Consider the following 25,341-nt stretch of genomic DNA (forward strand, 5'->3'; position numbering starts at 1 on the left):
TAGGCTTAGTACAAGTTTTCAACATATTTCTACTATTGAAGGGGGGTTGGCAGTGTCGCCTCCACTTCCCACCTGATTTTTCCTCCCACGTTCCCCACCCCCTTTGGTTTCATGTTGTTTTTCTTAACCTGAACCGATGCCATACAAAGTAAAAAACTAACATAAATATATTCACTTGGAATAATCTAAACCAAATCGATGCTTTCCCAAAACCTCCTGATGCATTAATTCAATCAAATCAAACCAAATTAATCTTACCAAAATCTCAACAAAAATCAAAATTTGCCTTGCCTTCTCCTACCTATACTCTCACCAAATTAAATATTACCAAAAGTGATGTAAGGTATATGTCGAACAAGATTGAAGTTGCACCACTAGAGTATGTGCCGGTTGAAACGCACGGACAATTAGCTAGTTATGATAAATGCTAGTGGACATGATTACTCCTGCATCGATGCTGTTTTTTAAATGCAAGGCAGGAGCTCTGCCAATTTCATTCAGATAAAAACCCCCAAAATACATTTGATGATACCTAAAAGGGGCATGCCAAAAAAATGCACCATTTTGCACACAATATCTCATACACGTGATACTCAACCATTTATCTGATACCTACGCGTACCACTCGATGTAGAGCTTGTGATACCTTTCTTTTGGTGGTGGCGGTGGGGGTGGGGAAGGGGGGGTATGTTTCTTCTTTCAAGCACTGTAATCATTCTTGCCAATTAAGCTCATGGTGAGCTCGGGTGCAAATGGCGGTTGTTCACATGGATGAAAATATGTTTAATGTTTATAACGTTCCAAAAAAATGAAGTATTTTGTAACATGACGACGAGATAACCATGAAGGCATGAATGCAGCGGGTACCAACTCACAAGGATGACTAGATCAGGGTGTAAGTTTGTCTCGTTGTGTAAACAACTGGCTGGCGGCCGGCAGCTAGACTTTCCTGTCTTAGCGCCACATTTTCCTCCTTTTAATAAACTTCCAAGTTGCAGCTTACAATCGTCACAGGGAATCTTTGATAAACATATTACTTACTTGCTAGCCATAGAGGTAATAACTTGTTTGACCTCCTTATAATACAGAGACGTGTTACCAATATTAAAATTTCCATTCCTTCTTCTTTCAACTCTTTCGGCAGCTGCTTGATTGGCATCTTTAATTTGTCCTTTGATCCCTTCTTGTGATAAGCGCTTGTACGGGCAGCATTGCTGCTTAAGAAAAGTTGGCGTGAGGAGCGTCTTGGAAGTCAATACATGCTGGGTCCTTGTTTTGGTGTGGCGGTCAGCATATATAGAGTACTAGATTGATACGTACACCGTTACCACGATACGTGCACTGCATTATTCTAGAGCTAATTGAACAGGGACATATATACTAGACTAGCTTTTAGTTGACCTTGGAAGACAAAGACATGAGAAACACACGTTCTTGGTTGGCTCCATATCACATCCCGTCCGGCATCTGGTTAAGATAAGTACGGCATCGGCATCGGCATCACGCCCTGGATAGATACTCAAATGAACGGCCGGTTTCTTTGTTCCTATCTAAGGCACGTAGTGAGAAACAGGAGATGAGCAAGCGCGTGGCCTGCAGATGTCTGCCGCGGTTTATATGCAGGCGCCTAGACGTGATCGAGAAGAGAAGACAAAGAAAAACACATACACATAATCTGACTAATAAAACCGCAAGTACACACGTGATGGAACACAACCGATCCAACGGACACGGCGCTCACCACTGCAGGCAATCTGATGCAACGGAGGCCCGATCGAAAGATGAGAAGGGGAGAACTATCGATTTGATGAATGTTGACCTTGATGGTCCGGCTATATTTTACTCGACAATACGCCTTGTCAATAGCTAAACCGATCTCTGGTGATTATTGATTTCATATCATAGACACGGTTAAACTAAACGACGAGGTTCAAATTCCTACAAACCATTAAAAACCTGGCAAAAACTCTAATATTGCAATCTGAATTGTTGAATATAGATTATGCATACGATATTGGTGGGGGGTCCTGGTAGAAAATCTGAATAAGGCGATGCTAGAACCGGTGCTACTCGTGATATAGAGTTGTTGAGTTTCCCCCAAAAAAAGAGTGAAGCAGTATAGTAGCAGAAATACTATTTCTCTCGGTTAAGAACCAAAGTTATCGAATCAGAAGAAAGCAACACACGAACAAAGTAAACGGTATTTGCACACACACAAAGCAAATGCTTGCACCCAAAAAAGGCAAGGAGATCGTCACTCCCCTTGTTCGTGCCAGCTGCAAAATTAAATCTGGCAGTGGAAGTAAAAACAATAAAATAAAAAGTAAACAAAATAAAATAGAAAGGTAGTTGTAGGATTATTAGTAATAATTGAGAATGGACCCGGGGCCATTGGTTCACTAGAGGCATCTCTCTCATAAGCATAACATTGGTGGGTAGATAAATTACTGCTGGATAATTGACAGAATTGCACATAGTTATGATGATCATCCATGCATAATTAATATATAGGCATTATGTCCGTGACAAGCAGACCGTTAATCCAATTGCAATTACTACTATTACTCCACCCCAAGACCGCTATCCAGGATGCATCTCAAAGTAATAAGTTGATGAAAAATAAAGTAACACATTAAGCAAGATGACATAATGGAGACTAAGTAAGACCAATCAATATGACTGAACCCCGTTGTTTTATTCTTAGTACCAACAATACAATACGTGCCTTTATTATTGCGTAGGAATTTTTTTAAAATTACTACGTTCCCCAACACAACATACGTTCTTCTCTTTGTCATCAGTATGTTACTTGCCCGAGATTCGATCGTCGGTATCTCAATACCTAGTTCAATCTCGTTACCGACAAGTCTCTTTACTCGTTCTGTAATGCTACATCCCGTAACTAACTCATTAGCTACATTACTTGCAAGGCTTATTGTGATGTACATTACCGAGAGGGCCCAGAGATATCTCTCCGATAATCGGAGTGACAAATCCTAATCTTGATCCATGCCAACTCAACAAACACCATCGGAGACACCTGTAGAGCACCTTTATAATCACTCAGTTACGTTGTGACGTTTGATAGCACACAAAGTGTTCCTCCGGTATTCGGGAGTTGCATGATCTCATAGTCATAGGAACATGTATAGTTATGGAGAAAGCAATAGCAACAAACTAAATGATCATCGTGCTAAGCTAACGGATGGGTCAAGTCAATCACATCATTCTCTAATGATGTGATCCCGTTAATCAAATGACAACTCATGTCTATGGTTAGGAAACATAACCATCATTGATTCAACGAGCTAGTCAAGTAGAGGCAAAACTAGTGACACTCTGTTTGTCTATGTATTCACACATGTACTAAGTTTCCGGTTAATACAATTATACCATGAATAATAAACATTTATCATTTATCATGATATAAGGAAATATAAATAACAACTTTATTATTGCCTCTAGGACATATTTCCTTCATGTTGTTATGCTGTTTGACCGATAAAGATCTTCCTAGAATATGTAGGAACCAATATGAGCATCCAGGTTCCGCTATTGGTTATTGACCGGAGATGTGTCTCGGTCATGTCTACACAGTTCTCGAACTCGTAGGGTCCGAACGCTTAACGTTCGATGACGATATGTATTATGAGTTATGTGATTTAATGTACTGAAGGTTGTTCGGAGTCCCGGATAAGATCACGGACATGAAGAAGAGTCTCGAAATGGTCGAGACATAAAAAATCATATATTGGAAGGCTACATTCAGACATCGGAATGGTTCGGATCGTTTCGGCTAAGTTTCGGAGTACCCGGACCCCCCGGAAGTTATTGGGCCTCATGGGCCTAATGGTGGAAGAGAGGAGACATGCCAAGGTGTGACGCGCGCCCTCTAGCCCAAACCGAATTGGACTAGGGCTAGGGGGCCGCCCCCCTTTCCTTCTCTTCTTCCTCTCCTTCCTTCTTCTCCTACTAGGACTAGGAAAGGGGGAAACCTACTCCTACTAGGAGTAGGATTCCCCCCTTGGGCTCGCCCCTTGTGGCCGGCCCTCCTCCTTCTCCCCTCCTTTATATACGGGGGAGGGGGGCACCCCATAGACAGAAAAGTTGATATTTTAGCCGTGTGCGGTGCCCCCCTCCACAGTTACACACCTAGGTCATATTGTCGTAGTGCTTAGGGGAAGCCCTGCGTCGGTAACTTCATCATCACCGTCGACACGCCGTCGTGCTGACGAAACTCACCATCGGCCTCAGCTGGATCAAGAGTACGAGGGACGTCACCGAGCTGAACGTGTGCAGATCACGGAGGTGTCGTGCGTTCGGTACTTGATCGGTTCGATCGCGAAGACGTTCGACTACGTCAACCGCGTTACTAAACGCTTCTGTTTTCGGTCTACGAGTGTACGTAGACACACTCACCCCTCTCGTTGCTATGCATCTTCTAGATAGATCTTGTGTGATCGTAGGAAAATTTTGAAATACTGCGTTCCCCAACAGAAGATTGCCTCCCCAATGGTTCCCCCCTTCGGTAGAGCATCGAAACAGCGCCGCATATGGAACCGCTTCGGAACAAAGGCTTGGAGTGGCGGAAGAATTGTTTCGGATCTCACTTCGAGGGTTTCGAAATATATGAGAATTTATAGGCCAAAAATCAGGGCAAGCGAAGCTACGCGGAGCCCGCATGTCAGGGGGTGCGTCGAACTAGCTTGTGGGGCCCACATGGGTCTTCTCGTCCTTCCCTGAAGCCTACAATGTCTCTTATGTTTTAGAAAAATTCGTTGTAAAGTTTCATTGTGTTTGAACTGCGGTAGGTATGATTTTTTTTTACGAAACAAAAAACATGCAAAAAACAGAAACTAACACTTGGCACTAAGTTAATAGGTTAGTCTATAGAAATAATATATAACATATAAAGCTCAAACGATGTTTTGACTAACCCATTAACTTAGTACCAAGTGTTAGTGTCCCGGATGAACAGTACCTCAAATAAAGTGGTAAAATATTTTTTAAAAATTTAGATTTTTTTATGGATATTTGTGTTAGTGTCGCAAGCATGCTTGACATTTTTCCGCATATAAAGCATACAAAACTGATAATATAATTACATAAAACAATAAAAAATTATATATAGGTTGGAGACGTATCAACCAACGCTGGTTGAAGTTGTGCCCAACGCCTATCGGGGCTAGAGAAGACGTGTCCGAATGCCGTTGTGCTACAACCTGCACTCGCCGTTGTTGAGATGGTGGACACCATTTGTTGCAACCGGTCGGCGTTGGCGACGACGACACTGCATGCTGGAATCGACCATCACCCTCGGCAAAGGCAAAAAGTTGCAACAATTGACGGCCAAAGCTGCACCCTTTCGACGGCGACGCTGAAACCGAGCTAAAGTTGTGTCGGAACTCGGGACTTCCACATGTAAAGTGACACAAGCTATATGGAGCAGGAGATGCAAACCGTCCATGATTGTGCTCCAATCATTGGCGGCCACGTTCAAGGGCGACAACTGAAATGCTACCATGAGGTTATGCTGAAACCGGCGAGGATGGGTGCTACGAGAGCGGCAAGCCGGCGTGCTTCAAGGGCAATGTCGCGCCCACTGTTTGCTCTCACCCTGCATGCTTTGTGTGTGAACTAATAGTTGGGGCGCCATCCGGTGACGCTGTTTGAAAGGAAGTTGTGCACATATTTTCATTTAAAATATACGTATAGTCATCACCTTCATCTAGAAAAATATTTAAAAAATCATCACCTCCATCTAGAAAAAGAAGTAAAAAAGAAAAAAAATCACAAATGCGGCCTACCAGAGCGCCACTTTGTGTATCTGTCCATTTAAAAAAACTAGTAGAATGCCCGTGCGTTGCTACGGGCTATAATGTATATAAATGAATCAAATAAATGATTAAGATCACCTCTATGGTCGAAGCTCATTTCTTCCTCGTACGTCCGGGCATGTTTGGACTTCAAACGGGCGCCCAACGGTCTCAAAACTCAACCGACTGGACAGTCCGGGCTAAACCCGGGCATGGGCAGCCCGGCCCGACGACCCGGCCCAAAAAACCCGGGCCGGGCCAGGTCGGGCTTGACATTCAGGCCAGGCTCGGGCTTTGTTTTGCAGCCCGAAAGATAATTCGGGCCGGGCTCGAGCTTCAATTTTTCTGTATTTCAGGCCGGGCTTTCGGGCTTCGGGCCGGGCTTGCACGTGCGTGTACTAAAAAACAGCATTCGGGCCGGGCTTTCGAGCTTCGGGCTTGATTTTGGGCCGGGCTTGGGCTTGAAAACAGGGAGTATTTCAGGCTTCGGGCTGGGCTCGGGCTTGAGAAATGAAGGTCGGGCTTTTACAAGCCCGGCCCGAAACCCGGCCCGGCCCGACGTTTGCCCGGGTTTAGTACAGGCTGCCCCAAATCCATCTCATATATGGGGAGCAATGTCGTTGTCCGAACTATCCGCCATGTTATTCCCAACACGCGGTCCCAACACAACACAAAACCCCACACCATGAGGCACCCTTCCCTCATGTCGGACCCTCTCTCCTTCCAGCTCAGTTTCCCACCATAGCCTAATATTTCTCGCTGGAGCCCTCTACTTTATAACCGGATGAGACTCACCTCACTTTCGTCCTGGCGCCCTCTTCCCTTCATACCATACTTCCCCACGGACCACCAAGGAGGAGTGCCCCCACCAACCGCTTGCTCTCCGTCATGATCCCCTCCTCCCGTGTTCGTGCCGATCCGCCACGACCATCAAGGCGGAGGAGGCGTGCGCCGCCCATGACGACCCCAAGCCAAGAAGGCAAATTCGATGTCTCATGAGGCATTGCCATGTTGTAACATACAGTTGAATGTCATGCATTACCACAAAACAAAAATATGATGGCTGTTGTTGGGGATGCAACTAATACGCCACCGCGTCTGTTATTAACTATTAAAACAACAAACTAATGCATTTACCCTTCTATCCTAAAAAATATATTGTATGACCTGATCAAAAAAATATGACTGCCTTATCCAATTTGCCACTTTTTCTTAAGTAGGGAAAATATTCCGCTCACATTCGTAACTGAACAAATCAACCACAGCCTCCAACCCGCTCACTCTCAACTCTCACTCCTATCACAAAATCCACTAAAAAGAGGTGTGAAGTATTTCTAAATCCCTGCCAAAAGAATATATATTACCAATAGTCCAGTACCGACCTTGTGAATTTGGTTTGTTATTCAAGTCATGGCCGCAACAACACTTTTTCTATTCTCTGTTCATTATGGAAATCAGCGTAAGTTGTGTTATCATCAGAAAAAGATCAGATTTCAAAGTTATTTATCCAATTATCTTTCATATTCGTATTGACATTGTGCAGTTTCCTTGCAAATGTGTATCTTTGGATGGCCTTTAACTAAGTACATTCATATATAATGCTCTAGCACCACGTTGGAAGTTATAGCAATGCTTCATAATTTGATATTGGCTTATGGCAAAGTATTACATCGCCAAATTATAACGACAATAATTTTATGAACCGAATTAGCAACATCAGTTTTAACAGCAGAGTAAAAACTTGTTATTAGCGAGTTTCAAATGAAAGAATAGTCAGGGTAGACATCAAGCGATGAAAAAGCATAATATTTGTTCGTTTCCACTTGAAATTTGTCATATCAAGTGTCTTGCCTGCATTGATAAGACTTTTGGACTTCCTTCAGTACAAACATCAATACTCTGCATAAAGTAGCAGCAGTGATAAATGATAATCAACATTTAAAAGTTCCATAAAGGGACATGATGAAAGCTCACAAAACACTAACCTGATAGCAATTGTATCTGATGACAATATTATTGTGAGTGAAAAGAAAAAATATTAGTTATCGTTGTTTCTGTCTGCCTCCCCAACAAATGAAACCTTGTGCCTCTCATTGACAAGGAGCTTGCAAGAAGACACAATTGAAACTGGTGCCCCCCATGACAATAACGTTCTTGGAGTTTGCAGCTGCTGCCGTGACATTCATCCTATTCTGTGAAAGAGAAAATTGGCAACGATGTTTAGGTTTGCCATCGCTGCATTCATACTTATCTTTCATAGAAAGAAAACAGCAAAACAATTCCAAATCTCCGAATATCTGCTATTGCGGTGTTGTGCATGAAATTATTAGCCATCCCACTCTGACCAGGGAGAGATATATACAGTACCTGGTGAGTTTATCAAGAAGGAATAGTAAAGTAAGTGAAACAAAACAAACTGAAAGGTTTCTTAAAGTTGAACAGGAAATAATGGACAAAGAAGCTTGAAGCCTTTTGAGCCGACTAAAATTAATTGAATATTTACCATTAGAAGTTGAAGGCAGATCTGAAATTTAGTGGGTAGTGGCAAGGAGAACAACTAATGATAAACTAAATCATATACATCACATCACGTTAGCAATGTATCCTCACTATTGAGATTTTTATACTACAAAAATTTCCGAAATTGTTAAACATAGGATACAAACTAACAGATATGCTCCCGTACACGGCACACCCTCCCTTAAAAAAATCTATAACCGGGTCCTCCTTGTCCTATGGGTTGACTCCTATGTACTAATTGCTTCAGAATGCAATTACATGACATGGGGTGGGATACCACGTACTATACCTTGTGGGGATATGTGAAAGCAGTCAAGAGTACCACAGAGGTGGCGCCGAGCGAATCAGCGGTAGAACGGGATGAATGATCAATTATTCAATTCAGAGATTGCCGCCTCGTTCGTCAGGACACACTGTGAATCTGGAGCACAGGCAGGGGTTGCGGCCTCCAGGCGATTCGGGCCATGACGTGTTGACGACAGGGGGTTGCGTCCTCCAAGGTATACCTTATATTAGCCTCGCCGTGTATGCTTCTTCACCACCGCGGACACTGCCGTTAGTTGGTGCACGACGCAGCAGTCAAGGTGATCGCCAGGGCGGCCTGGCTCCTTCGAATTCCTCTACCAGCCAGCGTCGCCCTGCTCCTGAGCCTCCCCTCCATGACCGCAATGCCAGTTCATTTCCCCCAGGCGCCATGAACGGTCGCAGCGTAGGCTCGCCGGATTGGCGGTGGTGGCCTAGAACATCTAGGGCTACTCCATGCGAGGGATCTTTGCGGTTTGACGGGCGAGTCGCTAGCATGGTGAACATCTAGGGCTACTCCATACTGAATGGCAGAGCAAACAAATTGAAGCAAGCATGCCTGAACCAAACAGAGGTGGACTCCATCGATCAACCAGACAATTATCGCAATGATCGGATGGATTGACTGGAGAGATGGATGTATGGACGCAAGATGTACCTCGAGCATGCGCCAGATGGAGGGGTCGACGACTCGACGGCCTTGACGGCGCCGTTGTTCCACTCGGAGCGGCGCTCCTCGGCGTCGAGGAACTTCATGCGCACCTGCACGCCGGGTGCCCAGGCGCCGATCAGCGCGTCCTCCACCTCCTGCTTGGGCACGACGAACTCCCCGGCGCCCTGGCGCGGGTAGTAGGTGACGGTGAAGAGCGTGCCCTCTGCCGCGAGCCGCACGGCCTCGTCCACCTCCTCGGGCGGGACCCGCGCGCGCGTTGCGTGGCCGGCGCTCGGCGCCCTCGGACGCCTGCTGGGAGACGGCGGGGTACCTGGGCGCGCCCGGCGAGCAGCTCCCCGTCGGCGCGGCGCATGAAGACGACGGCGTCCCCGGCCATGAGCAGCTTGGCGTTGACTAAAATGGCATGATTTGGAACAAAGGCGCTGGGTGTTTCCTTACTTTGACGGTGGTTCGAGGGGATCGTGCGAGGGGATGAAAGAACTTACATTTGGTGGGAGGGGGCATCGATGGGGCACCAATGAGGTACATAAGAAAGGTAAGAATCGATGCGTTAGGAAAGTTAGGATTTTGAATTGATTTTCATGAAAATAGGGTTTTAATGTTTGTAATGTGATTTCTGTACCTGCCCGTTTGTGACGGTGTCTGGTTAGGAAAGTTTGTAAATGTTAAGAAAGTTTTTATTGGGAAAGTTTGTAAATGTTAAGAAAGTTTTTATTGGGAGGGTGAAAAAAATCACCGTGAGGATATGATGATGGAAGGAGAGACCAAATTAAACCAAACAAAAATAAACCAGACGAAAATAAACCGGACGAAAATAAACCGTGGACGCAATCCTACCAACTCAGTCATTAGGAGTAGAGATATGTGGGATCATCACCTTCATGTAAAAAGAAAAAACATTTTAAAAAAGTTCCTCACCTCCATCTAAAAAATATATTCTAAAAGCTTTTTCACCGCGGCCAACCAGCTTGTGCCATGTGGCATAGCTGGTTGGCCCCCTTCGTGCGTAGCTTAATGGGTTTAATTTTTTTCGCAAAAGAAAAAGATGTGGGGGACTGATCCGACGGCTGGGAAACAACGCAATCGGCTCACGGGATGCGACCGACCGGGAGGCTGGCGCCGCTCGACCGCCGCCTAGCACCGAGACAGGCTTCGGACGCGAGCCTTTCCCCTCTTCCTTCTGGCGATTAGGGTTGTCCCCAGCGCCGCCGGCCAGCTGCTGGCACCGGCGCGGTACCTCGTTCCCGCCGGCCGCTTCCACTCCCCATACACCTCCCTCGCCAGAGCCTGCCCGCTCCGCCGCCACCCCTCATCCTGAGGACTTCCTGCTAGCCGCCGCCGGCAAGAAAGCCCGAGGACCACCACCTTTTCGCGACGAGGCCACTGTCTCCGCATCGTCCACTGTTTCGTTACTGCTACCGCCTGTCTGTCATCTGCGTCAGCGGCTGCAGGTTTCGTGCTCCAGCCTTTCTAGTTGATTTCTTGGTGATGAACTGTATATGCAATTGTTGGTATCTTAGAAATTTGGTGGACTTTATGGCTTGATGCTTTCTTTTGAACTAAATTACAAGCGCGCAGATCCTCTAATTTGAGTCACCAAAGCATCTGCTTGTATTGGGTCGTTTCATTAGTGCCTAGTCAAATGCCAGTGTAAACTGAACACAAGCACATAAGTTTACCTGGAAGCCAAGCGGGGCCTTCATCGCGAATTTATTTACCTCAAGAATTGTTCTGTGTGCATCTAGATCCGCCCCGGCATCATGTCTTCAGAGGAGCTCACAACAAGCTTGTCAGATTTGGCGGTGGCTTCGCAGGCCCCGACGGCCAGCCAAATCGGTTCTTCAGGTGATCTGTCCTCTGAAGGTGGGGTGCAGGTCACTTGTTTCAGTGAGGACCTGCACGACGTCACGCTCCATTTCCAGATCATAAGGTTCCCTAAACAGGTAACCACAAGTTTCACTTGTAACTTATTGCCAAAATACTCACAACTCACAAGGTTTGTTGGGGCTTCCAAGCAAACTGAAGTCGCGTAAGTTCTGAAATGTGAACAACGTTTGGTTGGTGACTCTCGTCTACAGTTTTAGAGCTGTTTGCGTCGTGCTGTCTAAAACTTTCATTGTTTGTGTCGAGCTCTGGTGAAACTTATCTAATTGAGACATTGTTTGGTTTGTGTCCCCAGTTCCTCACTTCTGGATTTGGGCATTGGACCAAACTTTGCATCAAAATGTAACTCAAACAAAGACATTGGATTAGAAATCTTACCTACGAGACTGGGGGTGGGGGGGGGGGTCTTGCAAGGCTGTGTTTCTTGGGATGCAGTTTTCAGACAGTCTATCGAGGTGGCGAAGAAAAACAAAACATGTCATAAGCAGTGGAAGGGATGTTCTACTAGATGTGCAATTCAGTTAGTTGATGTCATGGAGAAAAATCATATCATTTGTAAAGCTGCCAAAGGAAGATGTTCTAGCAGTTGTCCATGTTCAGTTTCAGTTAGTATATGTAAATTTTTAACATGAAGCTAAACTTGCCTTGAGCATTTGTTGTAACATGATTACATGAAGTATGCAAGTGTATGCGTTTGTTATCATCCCCGTGTGAGTTAAGCTTGATTCATTTCTACACAAACTGGGAATATGGGTAGCCATATTTCGGATGATTATTTTTCTTTGAATCATATACATATTTATCCACAATGTGGTATGTTCTCCATTCTGCTCTTTGTCAAACATTCATGTGTTATCTTTTTTAAGCCCCTCTTTTTTTTTCAATGCAGATCTATGCATGGATAGGATGCAACAACTCGGCAAAGTTTGGCCATTTATATGCTGCTGCAACCACTAGGCTGGTAACATGCAATCAATATAACCTTAAGAACCGGTGTATATTTATTTCTTTTGAGACTGATCACTGTACCATCATGGTCGTTGCAGGGTGATGGAGTGAGTGTCACATCTGTACTTGGAGGAACATCTGATAACACTGGATCAAGCATGGCCCGCCGCTTAGGTACTTCAATTTCTGCTGCAATTGACCCACCTTTCATCATATTGGTATGAAAAACGGCAAGCTCATGCCACCTCATGTTTCAGTGCTGAAGACAGGCCTAAATATAATTTTAGCATGTAACATTCCGAAAGACAGCCCCATGCTTGAGGTACTAACTGGAACATCTTTGTGTTAGAATTGCCAAGTTTCTGTATCTGATGGGAGCACTGTTTTCAGGCTGCTGCAGAGAGGAAACTTGTGGAGAAGCTGAGAAGTTTAGGCTATATCAGATCTAAGACAGGAGAGGCTAACGCTTCCACAGCTCCTTGATCCACAAAACGCTGATGGATACTTGTGAACTGTCAAGTCAATCGTAGAGAAAGTCACTACTCTTAATGTGTTTGAAACATTTTGAATGGTTATGAAAGCTCAGCGGGGGCTTACTGAGTGTAGGCATGATGATCTGAATTTTTTGTGTGCGACTGTGAACTGCTCCATGTTCAATGAATTATCAAACATGTGGCAAGTATCACATCTGCATCTTCAGAGGTTGTGCGCCATGTACTATTTCAGTGTCTCACGTGTGGAACCCTACATTGAGGTGTTTGTTGCTCACAGAAATGAACTTTGCTGGTCTTATTTGAGCCGTGCCTTCATTGAATTGGCAATGTTTCTAAAAATTCTTGATTAATTTCTTCAGTACTGTCTTAAGTATCTCTGTTATTTGATTTCCACTATAATTGCCGCCAACCTCGGGGGCCTCGGTTTTATTAAGGGGATCACGAGTATATTTTGATGCAATATCCTCGCCTTTTACCCCATACACATTATGCTTTAGAAGAAGAGCTTAACATGGATATGTAAGTTAGGTGTGGTAATTCTATATAGTGGAGTGTGCTATTAGGCATAAATTAATGTTCTATTCTTTCCCGCAAAAAAATCGTAAAGTGGTAGTTTTCTGTCACGTTTCCGTGAAATGTGGTAATTTTTTATTAAATACTCGACCACTCATCCTAAGCACGTACTGTATGTACATGGCGCCGCCAGCCGTTGTGGGTTTTGCTGACCTGCTGACGGAGGCGCTGGACGAGATCGCCCGGCGCGTCGGCAGGGGCGGATCCACTATTGGTCATGGGTGTACAGATGTACACCCAAAATTTACTGCAAAAAAATTCCTACATATAGTTATATGACCGAAATACTTTGTTTCAAAAAAAAAAAATGACCGAAATATAAGAGTACTACTTTGAGAGATTACGCAGCAGCTCTCCTGCTGGCAAACAGGCCAATAGTAGCCCATCGGCAGCAGTGGCACAGCCCACTAACCAGCAGCCCAAGAGCAGCAACGTTACCTCTCCGCTCAAAAAACAAAAAGCAACGTTACCTCTGCCCTCACGCACGACTGCACGAGAGATGCTCGGCAGCTCAACTCAAACCACCCCTAAAAAAAAGCTCAGCTCAGTCCAAATGCCCCTTGAAAAAAGAAACTCATTCCAAATTCACCAAATACACCGTTGATTTAAAAACAACAAATGAAGTATCTTTGGATTGATTTCATTAGTAAAAAATAAACAAATGATTTATCTTTAGATTTAGAGATATATAGCTCTTTGTAATTTTCTTCGTCTTTTGAGATATTGTTGTTATTGTGAACAATTTGTATTGCCATGGGCTAATGGACTTCTGTATTAGGGTGAATTTTTTTTAAAACACTCAAAGTTGAATTTCTGAATCCGCCACTGTGCGTCGGGCCCCTCGACAACGTCCTCTGCTCCGCCGTCTGCAGGCCCTGGCGGCGCGCGCTCAAGACCACCCGCCTCCGCCTGCTGGGACGACGGCACGGTCGCCTGCATCACATGTTTGAACTAAAACCACGACAAGTGAATCAGAACGGAAGGAGTACATACTTGAGAAACTAGAGCTACGCCCCGTCGTGAAGCTCAGCCCCTACCCCTACCACATCGACAGAGCCGACAGACACTACACCCAACGATGCCCCGTCGAGACCGTCGTGGACGACGAGGTGGCGCGGTCGCGGATCATCGGCTGCTCCCACGGCTGGGCCGTCATCGTCGACGACGACACGTGGGCCATGTCCCTGCTTGACCCCTTCACTGGCCGGAGCCTCCCGCTACCTCCCTTCACCGACACCCTCGCCCAGGCAAACAGCGGCGGGAGCCCACGGGCGGGACCACCCGCTTCTGGAGGCACATGTTCCGCAAGGCGGCGCTGGCTCCCGGGCGCCGGCTGGGCACCTGCGCCGTGATGCTGCTCCACAGCAACGGCCGCGGCCTGTCCTACCTTGCTCGCGGCGCCACGTCGTGGGCGACGCTGCGCCCTCCGCCGGGCATGCCGCACAAGTACATGGACGTCATCTTCCACAAGGGGGGCCTTCTACACGATCAGCTGCCACGCCGAGCTGAATGCCTGGGTGCCGGACGGCCACGGCGGCCTGAGGACGACCTAGGCGGCTCACGAGCCCGCTGCCGGGGAAGGCATGGGCCGTGCTCACCGAGTCCATGTCTCGCGATGGCATTCTCATGGTGACTAGCACGGAAACGCGGGAAAACAGCTACAAGTACCCAGGCACACGTCGATAACTACTGCCGACGAGAGTACGAGGTGCACCGCTGCGTGGAGAGCGAGCGTAGGTGGCCAGCTTCTGCGTCCCACGCAGCTACGGCGTCATGGGCGACTCTGGCTATCCCAAGTGTGTGCAAATATCTACTCCCTCCGTTCCTAAATATTTGTCTTTCTAAAGATTTTAACAAGTAACTACATACGAAGCAAAATGAGTGAATCTACACTCTAAAATATGTCTATGTATATACGTATGTGGTAGTCCATTTGAAATTTCTAAAAAGACAAATATTTAGGAACGGGGGGAGTATTTCTCATTGGTTTGTTCCTTACGTTGCCAGACTAGCTCCAGCCTTTTGATCCTTCCTCCTGATAAGCGCTTGTATACTGACAGCATTGCTGCTTCAGCTTGACAATTGTTGCTGCAAGAAGTAGACCCAATGCTAAATTTTCACTAAGCTCATTCCTTAGAGAAATTCCAAGGGAAGTTTCATCAGTCATCATTGTTGGGTTGTATGCTGCAGGTTGTACATGCACATTTGTACTTGGGAGCAGGTTAGAGTTGGTATCTTCGGGAGATGTTTTTTTTCCTCCTTCTCCATTAAACATGCATTAAGCATTGCATTTTAAGCCTGGAGAACCTGCATAGGACTCCATTTTCTTCTGTTGAAAAGGAGATCATTTCTGACTTTCCATATGTTCCAAAGAATTGTGAAAATATTATCGAGTTTTAGCCCTTGTTGAGAGGACACAATCATTTCAATGATAACAACAAGATATAAATTGGAGTCCAACATATCAGTTTTGAGGCCAAATTTAAACCAAATTTATCTAGATAAACTGCATTGAAAGAAAAGGTGCAAATCCGATTCTATGTGACCACATCTATATCATTCTTTTAGAATGCCTAGAAGCTCTCAATACCGGTGCAACAACTCTCCTAATGGACCCCCAAGCAGAAAATTTGAACCTAGGGTTCATGGTTTTGCTTTTCCAAACCCAATTTGGGACAGAAAATTCTTGATCCGAAGTAAGTGCTCGTCTTCGAAAAGAGCTATCTCTGATTTCCTGCACAAAAGTTTTGTATGCATTTTTTGTTGTACAATCTGCATTAGGAGTGTGAGTCCAACAAATAGTATCTTCAAGATTAGCATTGATAACTGAATATTCAAAACAGAATCATCAAATAAGCAATCATTTTGTCTTCATCACAAAGTTTGGAATTGGACTTCCAAAGATCACTAATGATACTAGGGCAGGGTCCCTCTAAATTAGGCTTAAGATGATCATAAATATTCTCCCAATCTTTACACCAAGTATTAGTCCATATGTAAGAGTTGTCTTTAGCAATTTGAAGCTGACTAGCCTCCAGCATGAATGGCAGAACTTTTATGACAGTGGTCCAAAAAGCTGACTAAGAGAGCTAGGTTTCCAAATAGAAGAGTTACCAAAATATTTAGCTCTAAAAATATTTTTCCTAGCTACTAGTAGGACCAAAGGGTACCCTAACATCCATCAATTATATTACTACTTTCTCTGTTTTTAAATATAAGTCTTTTTTAAAGATTCTAATGCGATACGAAGCAAAATAAGTGAATCTATACTCTAAAATATGTCTATATACATCCGTATATAATTTTTATTAAAAACTTTAAAAAGACTTATATTTATGAACAAGAGGAAGTAATTGATATGGCCGGAGAGAGACATATGGAAATTGGTGACCCGAATCCGGGTGGGATGCGATGGAGACAAAGCGGCGGAAATAGTCGGTCTGTCCACGTTTCCACCACACCCAGCCCAAAACGTGTGATGTGCTTTTCAAGCCACCGCACCCAGCCCTGCCCCCCGACCGATCTGCCGTTGTCAACGCTTATCGGAGTACATATATATCTGCAGTGCACCGCCTGCCGTGCACCAACCCTTTCTTCCCTAGCTAGTTCGCTTTCTCCAAACCCAAAGTATTCTTTTCTTCCAAGAGCGAGAGAAAGAGAGGCCGAGATGAAGCTGGTGTGGTGCCCGGAGACCGCGTCCCAGGCCTTCATCGCCGGCGTCAGCGCCCTGTCAGACTCCGAGCACGGCCCCGCGGGGTCGGCTGGCGTCGCCGAGCTCGTCTCCGCCATGGTCGGGGGATGGAACGCGCAGCTCGTCGTCGACGCGCCCGAGGTCTCGGCCACCACGAGCCTCGCCCTCGCCGCCGCCGCCCAGCGCACGGGAGGCCGCTACGCCCGCGTGCTGGCGGACGCGGACCGGGCCATGGAGGAGCTGGAGGGCGTGGACTTCTTGGTGGTCGACGCGCGGAGGCGGGACGCTGCGGCCGTGCTAGCGGCGGCCAGGCCCGGGGCGAGAGGGATGGTGGTGGTGCGCCATGGCGACGGGAGGCGGCGTGGCACGAAGGCGCTCGAAGCTTCCATGGCGGCAGGAACGAGGATCGTGCGGTCCGTGTACCTGCCGATTGACACGGGTGTCGAGGTCCTCCACGTTGGGCTGGGCAAGGGGCCGAGCATACAGTGCCGGCGCAGCCCGAGAGTGTCGAGCCGCTGGATCCGGCACGTCGACCAGGAAACCGGCGAGGAGCACCTCTTCCGCCGGCAGTAATTCCAACCGCTAGCTTTCCCGTACATCAATCGGTTGTAGTGCCGGCCAGGAGAATTAGCTAGGTGGCCATGGTGTCTGGCTTCTTTGAATCTTCCAGCATGCTTAAGAGATGGAGGGAAACTGTGGTGAACCATGGTGTAAATAAATAAATATCGTTCAACAATCATGATACTGAATCTTCCTAGCATCATTGTGAATTTGAGTGCCTTTGATATGATACTGAATCATGCATCCATGTAGATGGTCTCTTAAGTTCAACAATCGCAGTGCATCCCTTTTTTTAATGCAACATTGCAGTACATCGTTTGATTTAAGTGTGTTGCTTGTGTTGAAATTAGCGAAATCATCTCCAAAAATATGGTATTCCCTCTCATCCATATTAATTGACGCACACTTAGTACAACTTTAGTAAAAAGGTATAATCAATTTGAATAGAATGTATCACGCTCGTTGCCATGCCGCTCTTCGTTCATAGGGCCGTTGTGTAAGGGGCCTGTTCCTTGGGCGACCCAAAGCCCATCCACCCACGAACAGCGGCAATAAAAATTGATAGAGACCAACGTCGCCCCTTTTACAAATGTGTCAGCCACACATAGAGGCAAGTCATTGGTCCCAGTAGCGCACTCATACCAGTATTGACATGTGAGACACAAAGAGCCACACATATGCCATGAGCACTAACACGTGAGACGCAAAAAGCCATACACACCACACGCATAAGTAGGCACAAAAGCCCTACACAACCGGATCCATTTCTTGGGGGGGGGGGGGGGGGGGGGGAATAGTTGTATCAACATTTGAGAATTGACTGGCATGACTACTATGACAATAAATATCCCCGTAACCGGCTAGCTTCCTAGCTCCACTGTGAATGATATTCTCTTTGTTGCTCTAAAAAGTTAGCGTATTTTATATGATGATCATACATCCATGTAGATGATTTCCTAAGTTCAACATCAAAGTCCATTATTTGCTTTAAGTGTGTTCCTCATGTTTAAATTAGTGAAAGCGTCTCCAAAATTGTAGTATATATGACCTGACTAGAAGATGTCGCGCCGCTCTTTGTTCATTGGACCATTTTCTATTGGTGTTTGTGTTTCTTCTTTTCAATGTAGATAGAGGCATTGACGATATCATGTGGACATAAGGAGCCCTTCCGTTCGGCAAGGCAACAACACGCCAACCCCACCCACCCAAAGCGGCAACAAAAATCAATAGAGATCCGCACCGCCCCCTTTCGCACAGGTGCTGGCCATGCAAAGAGGCAAATCGCCACATCCCAACAATGCACTTGTACTAGCACCGACAAGTGAAGCGCGTCCACGTCACACCTACCCGCAAATAGGCCAAACAGACCTACACAGCCGGAACAACACCCACTTACAGCCGGGCGCAAGCGGTGCCTGATCCCCAATGCACCACAAGGCTCCCTTTCTAAGGAGCCTAGTAGTTCTAGTGTTATGTTATTTGGGTTAGAAGATTGCTATGGTGTCCTCTTCCTTCAAATAAAAATACAAGGACACTATTTTGAAAACTGTCATTTATAGTTGCCGACTTCCTCAAGCCAATTTGAGAAAGAAATCACATCCATCCTGAAGAGCAGGGAATTATTTTTTCAAACATACTTATTTTCCTTATTCGGCATTGTATGTGAAAGCCATGTTGGTTCGAAATTCAGTTCTCTTGGCAATCTGAACTGACTTCAACTCTTCTTTCCTTCTATATATTGTCTGGTGTATTCCGCCTCGTGCTAAGTGTAACCCATCAAGGAAGGCTTTGGTAGTCTCTAGATGGTCGTGTTGGCGTAGAATTCCACCAACAGTTCGTACACGAGAAAGTACACCAAATTATTTTTAGGGGAAGCACACCAATTTCTAGATGTTATTCGAAACTCCTTATGCAACCATCACCTCCAAGAATATTATTTCACAAGGTAGATCGTAATCATGCATCATTTGTTTCACTTGAGAGTAGACTTGATATACTTTACAATTATGCATGACAATGCTTGAATATGTCATTTTTTTGCTACCACCCTTCACCCCCCTGCCCCCGCCCCCGCGTTGCAAAGCTCAACTACTGTTACGCAAATAATCATATAAAATTTAGATTGACTTTACCTAGTTGTTTATCAATCAGACTTGTACCACTTTGCAACATATTATGATAAATGCTAACGGACTGGTATTCTTGCATCAGTGATGAGATCTAAAGGCATGTTTATATCCATCCAACATGTTATTTTAGGTAAGACATGTACTCCCTCTTTCCATCTATATAGAGTCTAATGCGTTTTTCGAGACTAACTTTAACCAAATGTTAGAGCAATAATATATGACATGCAACTTACACAAAGCACATCATCAAATTCATATATGAAAGCAGCTTTCAATGATATAATTTTCACATTATGCATGTCATGTACTATTAATTTTGTCAATAGTCAAAGGCGGTCGTGAAAAACGCATTAGGCCCTATATAGATGGAAGGAAGGAATATAAAAATTCAACAATTTACACACAATTTCACTCATACACGTAAGACTCAACCATTTGTTTGATGCCTACATGTACTTTATGCATAGCCCCGGGATACCCCTTTCCCGGGCGAAAATTCTCAATCAAGTTCATTGGTGCAAATGGTAGCTGGTGGTTGTTATTGTTAACTTGTATAGTATGAAAACATATTTGAAATGTTTATAACGTTCCTCACGAAAAGGCAAATTTTATATAACTTGACGACGAGGATAACCGTGAAGGCATGAATACAGCGGATAACAACACACAGCGATGACTAGATCAGGGTGTAAGTCTGTCTCTTTGTGTAAACAACTGGCTGGCGGCCGGCAGCTAGACTTTCCTGTCTTAGCGCTACATTTTCCTCCTTACAATAAACTTCCAAGTTGCAGCTTACAATCGTCACAGGGAATCTTTCATAAACATATTACTTGCTAGCCAGAGAGGTAACTTGCTTCTCAGCTCAATAGTTTGACCTCCTTATAATAATACAGAGACGTGTTACCAATATTAAATTTCCGTTCCTTCTTCTTTCAACTCTTTCGGCAGCTGCTTTATTGGCATCTTTAATTTGTCCTTTGATCCGTTCCTGTGATAAGCGCTTGTACGGGCACCATTGCTCCTTAAGAAAAGTTGGTGCCAAAAGTTGTCAATACGTACGTGATTGGTCCTAGTTTTGGAGTACTAGCTAGATTGGTATGTACTTCCTCTGTAAACTAATATAAGAGCGTTTAGATTACTAAAATAGTGATCTAAACGCTCTTATATTAGTTTACGGAGGGAGTACACTGTTACCACGATACGTGCACTGCATTATTCTAGAGCTCTTGGTTGACAATGAGAGACAAAGACATGAGGAAAACACATTCTTTGTTGGCTCCATATCACACCCAGTCTTGCGTCTGGTCAAGATAAGTACGGCATCCAGTTGTTGGACACTTGGAGTACTTGTCGTCCCAATCCTGGATATTGAAATGAGCAGCCAGTTTATTCGTTCCTATCCAAGGTATGCAGTGAGAAAAAGAGATTTTTTTTTTGAGCGAGTGAGAAAAAAGATGAGCAAACAATCCAAGCCGTCACCGCAGTTTATATAAGGGCCGACCCTGGGCCAAGGCAAAGAGGGCGACGGCTCAGAGCCTAGCCTGACTAGGGCCCAGACCATGTGCACATTTGGTCTCCCATAAAAAAATAATGGACAGAGGAAAGTATCGTTTTCCCCCTCAAATCCTGTCTGATGGACCGATTTCGCCCCAAAGTCTAAAACCGGATCAATCAGCCCCTAAACTCTCCAAAACCGGATCAATTCTCCCCCATGGTGGTTTTGCACCAGATTTAGGTGGTTTTGACTAGTCTCCTTGCTGACTGGACAGTGCTGACTTGGCAGATGCAACTTTCCCCAATTTTTAATTGCAATCCGCTCCCTCGCCGCGAAGCACTCTGTCGCCGTCCCCTTTGTCGCCCCCTCGCCGCCCCCTCGCCGCCCCATCGCCGTCCCCTCGCCGCCCCATCGTCGTCCCCTCGCCGTCCCCTCGCCGCCCCCTCGCCGCCCCATCGCCGTCCCCTCGCCGTCCCCTCGCTCGCCGCAGTCCATGGCGTCTGCTAGCTCGTCAAGCAGTCATCGGTCGCCGCGGTCCATGGCCTTCTCAGGGCAGTCGCCGGTGCCATATCGGGAGCCACCGATGGCGTACTCGCCTGAGAAGGTGTGCCACTGCAAAGTCAAGGCTCCGAGGTGGATTTCGTGGAGCATTGCCAACCCCGGTCGTCGATACTACAACTGCAGCCAATCTCTGGTAACTAGATCTGTGCCCGCCGTTTCTGTTTGTTGTTTCGTTGAGCAGCAAGTCTTTGCGTGATTCTTTTGACAAAATTGCACAATTTTTTGAATAGGGATATGACTGTGGGTACTTCAAGTGGCATGATGATCCCCTGGATAAGTTTGTCAGTACGCTACTAGGTGACCTGCGAGATGTTGTGAATCGGCTGAAGACAGAGGTTAGGAAGCTCAAGACCGAGAAATCACAGCTGGAGCATGCTCTCATGGATGCCAAGTGCAGCATTGGTGATGCTGATGTTTATGTGCTGGATTTGAAAGCGCAGCATGCTCAACAAATGGATGTTCTTGCCAAGGAATTTCAGAGAAGCAAAAAGATGTACAAATTTGCCATCTTTTTCTGCATTGTGTCTGCTGTTATCATGGCTTTGAAGATGTGATGTAGTATCTTAGTGAACCACCTATGTAAGCTCGAGTGAACAAATGTACTTGAGTTTAAAATTTCAAAAGTCTGAACTTGTGTCTGAAGTTAACTGAACTTTTGGTTGTCTGAATTTTTCTGAAGCGTTGTCTGAAGTTAACTGAACCCACCGCTTTGACAGCCACCCATTTAAGGCCAGCGCTCGCCCAGACAGCACTAGCCCACCCACTCTCATCCACTCGTCGTTCCCCATTCTCATCCACTCCCTTCGCCTCTCGCCCACCCACTCCCATCGCTTCTCGACGCCGGCGATGGCGCCCAAGAAGAAGACTGCAAGAGATGTTCGCCGTTCTCAAGATCGGTGGGAGGAAACTGTGAGCAGGTTCTGCAAGGGGGATTCAGAGAAAAGGGCCGATGTGGAGGAGATCTGCAACAGATTTCTGAGCTTGCAGATGTGCGTGGACCACGCTAGGGGCCTCATCGTTGTGGCAACTGATGATGAGAAGAAGACAATGTTCCCCGACGGCCGTCCCATTCCAGCTATCTCTGTTTTCCTTTGGGCTATGAATGAGGCGGAGAAGTCACCAGATCCGCGTCAGCGTGCCAGGTGGTACGAGTACCGCTCCCGCCGTCGCCCCCCTCCACCTCCAGTTGAAGGTCTCGTCGGCGTCGTGGTCGCTGTACCAGCTGCAGTGAAGCAGGTTATTGTGCACTCTGACAACGACGGAGAGTGCAGTGAAGATGTGTTGGAGGACAGCGAGCAGGAGCAGGATGTGGAGGACAGCGAGCAGGAGCAGGTGGTGGTGGATGTGGAGGACGACAGCGAGGGGGAGGTGGCGCCTGCCGCCGACGACGTGTACGTGGTGGCGCCGGTGATCCCGCAACTCGGCGACAGGAGCATGCCAATCGAGGCGGAGACTTACATCCGCGTCGGCATTCGCCACTCCGACCGCATCAAGAAGATGAAGGACATGCAGAAGTGAAGACAGAGAAGTTAAGTTTCTAGTTCAGTGCCTAGTTCATTATGCACTGAGAAATGCAGTTAAGTTTGTAGTCAGGACTGGAGAAATGCAGTTAAGTTTTTATGTTAAGTTTGTATGTTAGGTACTGGACAAATGCAGTTATGTATGCACTATCAAATGTACTGAAGATGTTCAAGCATAAATGTTTTCAACTCTGTTGTCCTCTTTGTTTTAATCCAAAAAATTATAGTAGCAGAAATTGTGCCTCAAATTAACAGAAGCAGAAATTTAGGACAATTGTGGCACAAATTTAGCACAGTATCACAAATTTTGTAACCAATGGATGGCCCTTTCTTAGCATTTAGTGCCTCCTTGTATGCAGCAAGGTTGAACACACAATGTTGTGGAACTCTAGGTTGAGAGCTTGGTTGTGAGCTTTGTTGAGAGCTTGGCTGTGAGCTTTGTTGAGTTGTAGGTTCATTGATCCTCAGGGTTCCTGGTTTTCTTCTAACTTCCAATTTCTTTGGCCTAGGTTGCACAGCCATTGCCTTGCCTTTTATATCATCAGCCTGCAAACAAGTTTTCATTAGTATAAACAAAAAAGCAACCAAGTTTTCATTAGTAGAAACAAAAAGCAAACAATTTTTCATTAGTACTAACAAGTGTCATCTTAACCTGCTTTTCAAGCACAGCTTTCTGAGTCTGAAGAGCATCAAAAGCCTCTTTGTCTTGCTTCTTTTGTTTTGCAGCTTCTCTGACCAAATGAGCATTTCCATGATGTTTAGCTGCATCATTGTTCTTACAGCTTGATCTATTATGTCTTTGCCTTTTGCAAGAACTACAAGTGATCTTGCCACCTACTTTGCTCATCTTAGTACCCTTAGGTTTTTCTCCTTCCTCTCTCCTTCTTTCTGTTTTAGGCCTTCCAGGCAAGCTAATGTGACCAGGTGGTTGTGGCTTTGGATTTGTTGAAATAGGCCAACTCTCCTCTCCCTCCAAAGGTTGTAAGCAATGATCATATATCTTGTTGTACACTTCTATGGAGTAGCAAGGAGCAATATAATCATCAATTTTCTGTCCTGTTTTATAGATAGCACTAATGGCATGGCAGCAGGGTAAACCTGACAGCTGCCAATATCTACACGAGCAAGTCCAGAGCTGCAAGTTAACAGTAAATTTGAATTTCTCATGCTCTTGCACTTCAAATCCATCTTTCCCATTCCACAGCACATGGCAGAAACCTGATCTCCTTATGTTTTGCTTCAGTTTTTTGAAAATGTTGGGACATATAGTTCCTTTCCAGTTAACTGACTTCCCTCTATTTTCTTGTACCCTCACCATAATTTTGCACCTGATCCACTCAAGCATTGAGACAATAGCAAGGTACCTAGCTAACAGGATGTAGTTGTTGAAAGATTCACGCATGTTGTTATCAACTGAATCACAATTAGACCCCAGCTTCATGTAGGCCCTACTCCAATGTACTGGATCAGTGTTCATTATATCTTTTGCACCCTCAACAGTAAATTGTGCTAGCCTGGCCCTGTTGTAGTTGAAAATCACTTTGTTTGGTGATTTTGCACATCTCCAAAACCTTTTCTGAAGATCATGGTCTGGGTGTTTTTTCTTCCAATTAGCATATATGTGTCTTGCACACATTCTATGCTCAGCTTTAGGAAAAATGTCCTCCATTGCCCCTATAAGTCCCTTTTGTTGATCTGACATAAATACATATCCATCTCCTTGATTGCTTATTTTCAAGTCCTGGTTTATTTTGGCAAGAAACCAGAACCATGACTCATAATTTTCTTTCTCCACAACAGCCCAAGCAATAGGATACATCTGGTTATTTGCATCTCTTCCTATAGCACACAACATCTGTCCATAGCAAGCACCTTTGAAAAAACAACCATCAAGGCCAATAACTTTTCTACAACCTGCCAAGAAACCTTTCTTCAAGGCATCAAAACACATGTAAAACCTTTGAAATACATATGACCCATCCTTTTCATTATGGTCCAACTTCACTGCAACTGTGCTTCCAGGATTAGTTCTCAGCAGCTCTAACTGATAATTAAATAATTTTGAGTACTCTCCTTCAGTGGAATGCAATAGTTTCTGCATGACCATTCTCTTTGCCTTCTTGCACCGTGCAACTGTCACATCAGCAAATAAGTCCTCAAGTACAGTTTTCCT

At 45.4% G+C, this 25,341-nt stretch overlaps 2 protein-coding genes across 2 annotated transcripts; both read left to right on the forward strand.

Moving 5' to 3' along the window:
- Positions 1–10,432: 10,432 nt before the first annotated feature.
- LOC123104575 (proteasome assembly chaperone 4) lies at positions 10,433–12,958 on the forward strand. The gene is made up of 6 exons (XM_044526448.1): positions 10,433–10,763; positions 11,058–11,255; positions 12,086–12,157; positions 12,243–12,318; positions 12,402–12,466; positions 12,535–12,958. Exons 2-6 carry the CDS (start codon positions 11,073–11,075, stop codon positions 12,625–12,627), a joined length of 489 nt encoding a protein of 162 aa, XP_044382383.1. The 5' UTR covers positions 10,433–10,763; positions 11,058–11,072; the 3' UTR covers positions 12,628–12,958.
- A 3,860-nt stretch (positions 12,959–16,818) lies between these two features.
- Positions 16,819–17,672, forward strand: LOC123107534 (uncharacterized). The gene has a single exon (XM_044529510.1). It carries the CDS (start codon positions 16,879–16,881, stop codon positions 17,473–17,475), a length of 597 nt encoding a protein of 198 aa, XP_044385445.1. The 5' UTR covers positions 16,819–16,878; the 3' UTR covers positions 17,476–17,672.
- Positions 17,673–25,341: the final 7,669 nt, after the last annotated feature.

Source organism: Triticum aestivum, chromosome 5A (genome assembly GCF_018294505.1).
Source record: "Triticum aestivum cultivar Chinese Spring chromosome 5A, IWGSC CS RefSeq v2.1, whole genome shotgun sequence".
NCBI lineage: Eukaryota > Viridiplantae > Streptophyta > Magnoliopsida > Poales > Poaceae > Triticum > Triticum aestivum.

What these genes read in the sequence shown, in the direction of transcription:
- LOC123104575 (XM_044526448.1), top strand. Translation starts at nt 11,073, where the DNA reads ATGTCTTCAGAGGAGCTCACAACAAGCTTGTCAGATTTGGCGGTGGCT. An exon ending in TCATAAGGTTCCCTAAACAG is followed by an intron (nt 11,256 to 12,085) that starts GTAACCACAAGT and finishes TTTTCAATGCAG; the next exon opens with ATCTATGCATGGATAGGATG. An exon ending in AAGACAGCCCCATGCTTGAG is followed by an intron (nt 12,467 to 12,534) that starts GTACTAACTGGA and finishes CACTGTTTTCAG; the next exon opens with GCTGCTGCAGAGAGGAAACT.
- LOC123107534 (XM_044529510.1), top strand. Translation starts at nt 16,879, where the DNA reads ATGAAGCTGGTGTGGTGCCCGGAGACCGCGTCCCAGGCCTTCATCGCC.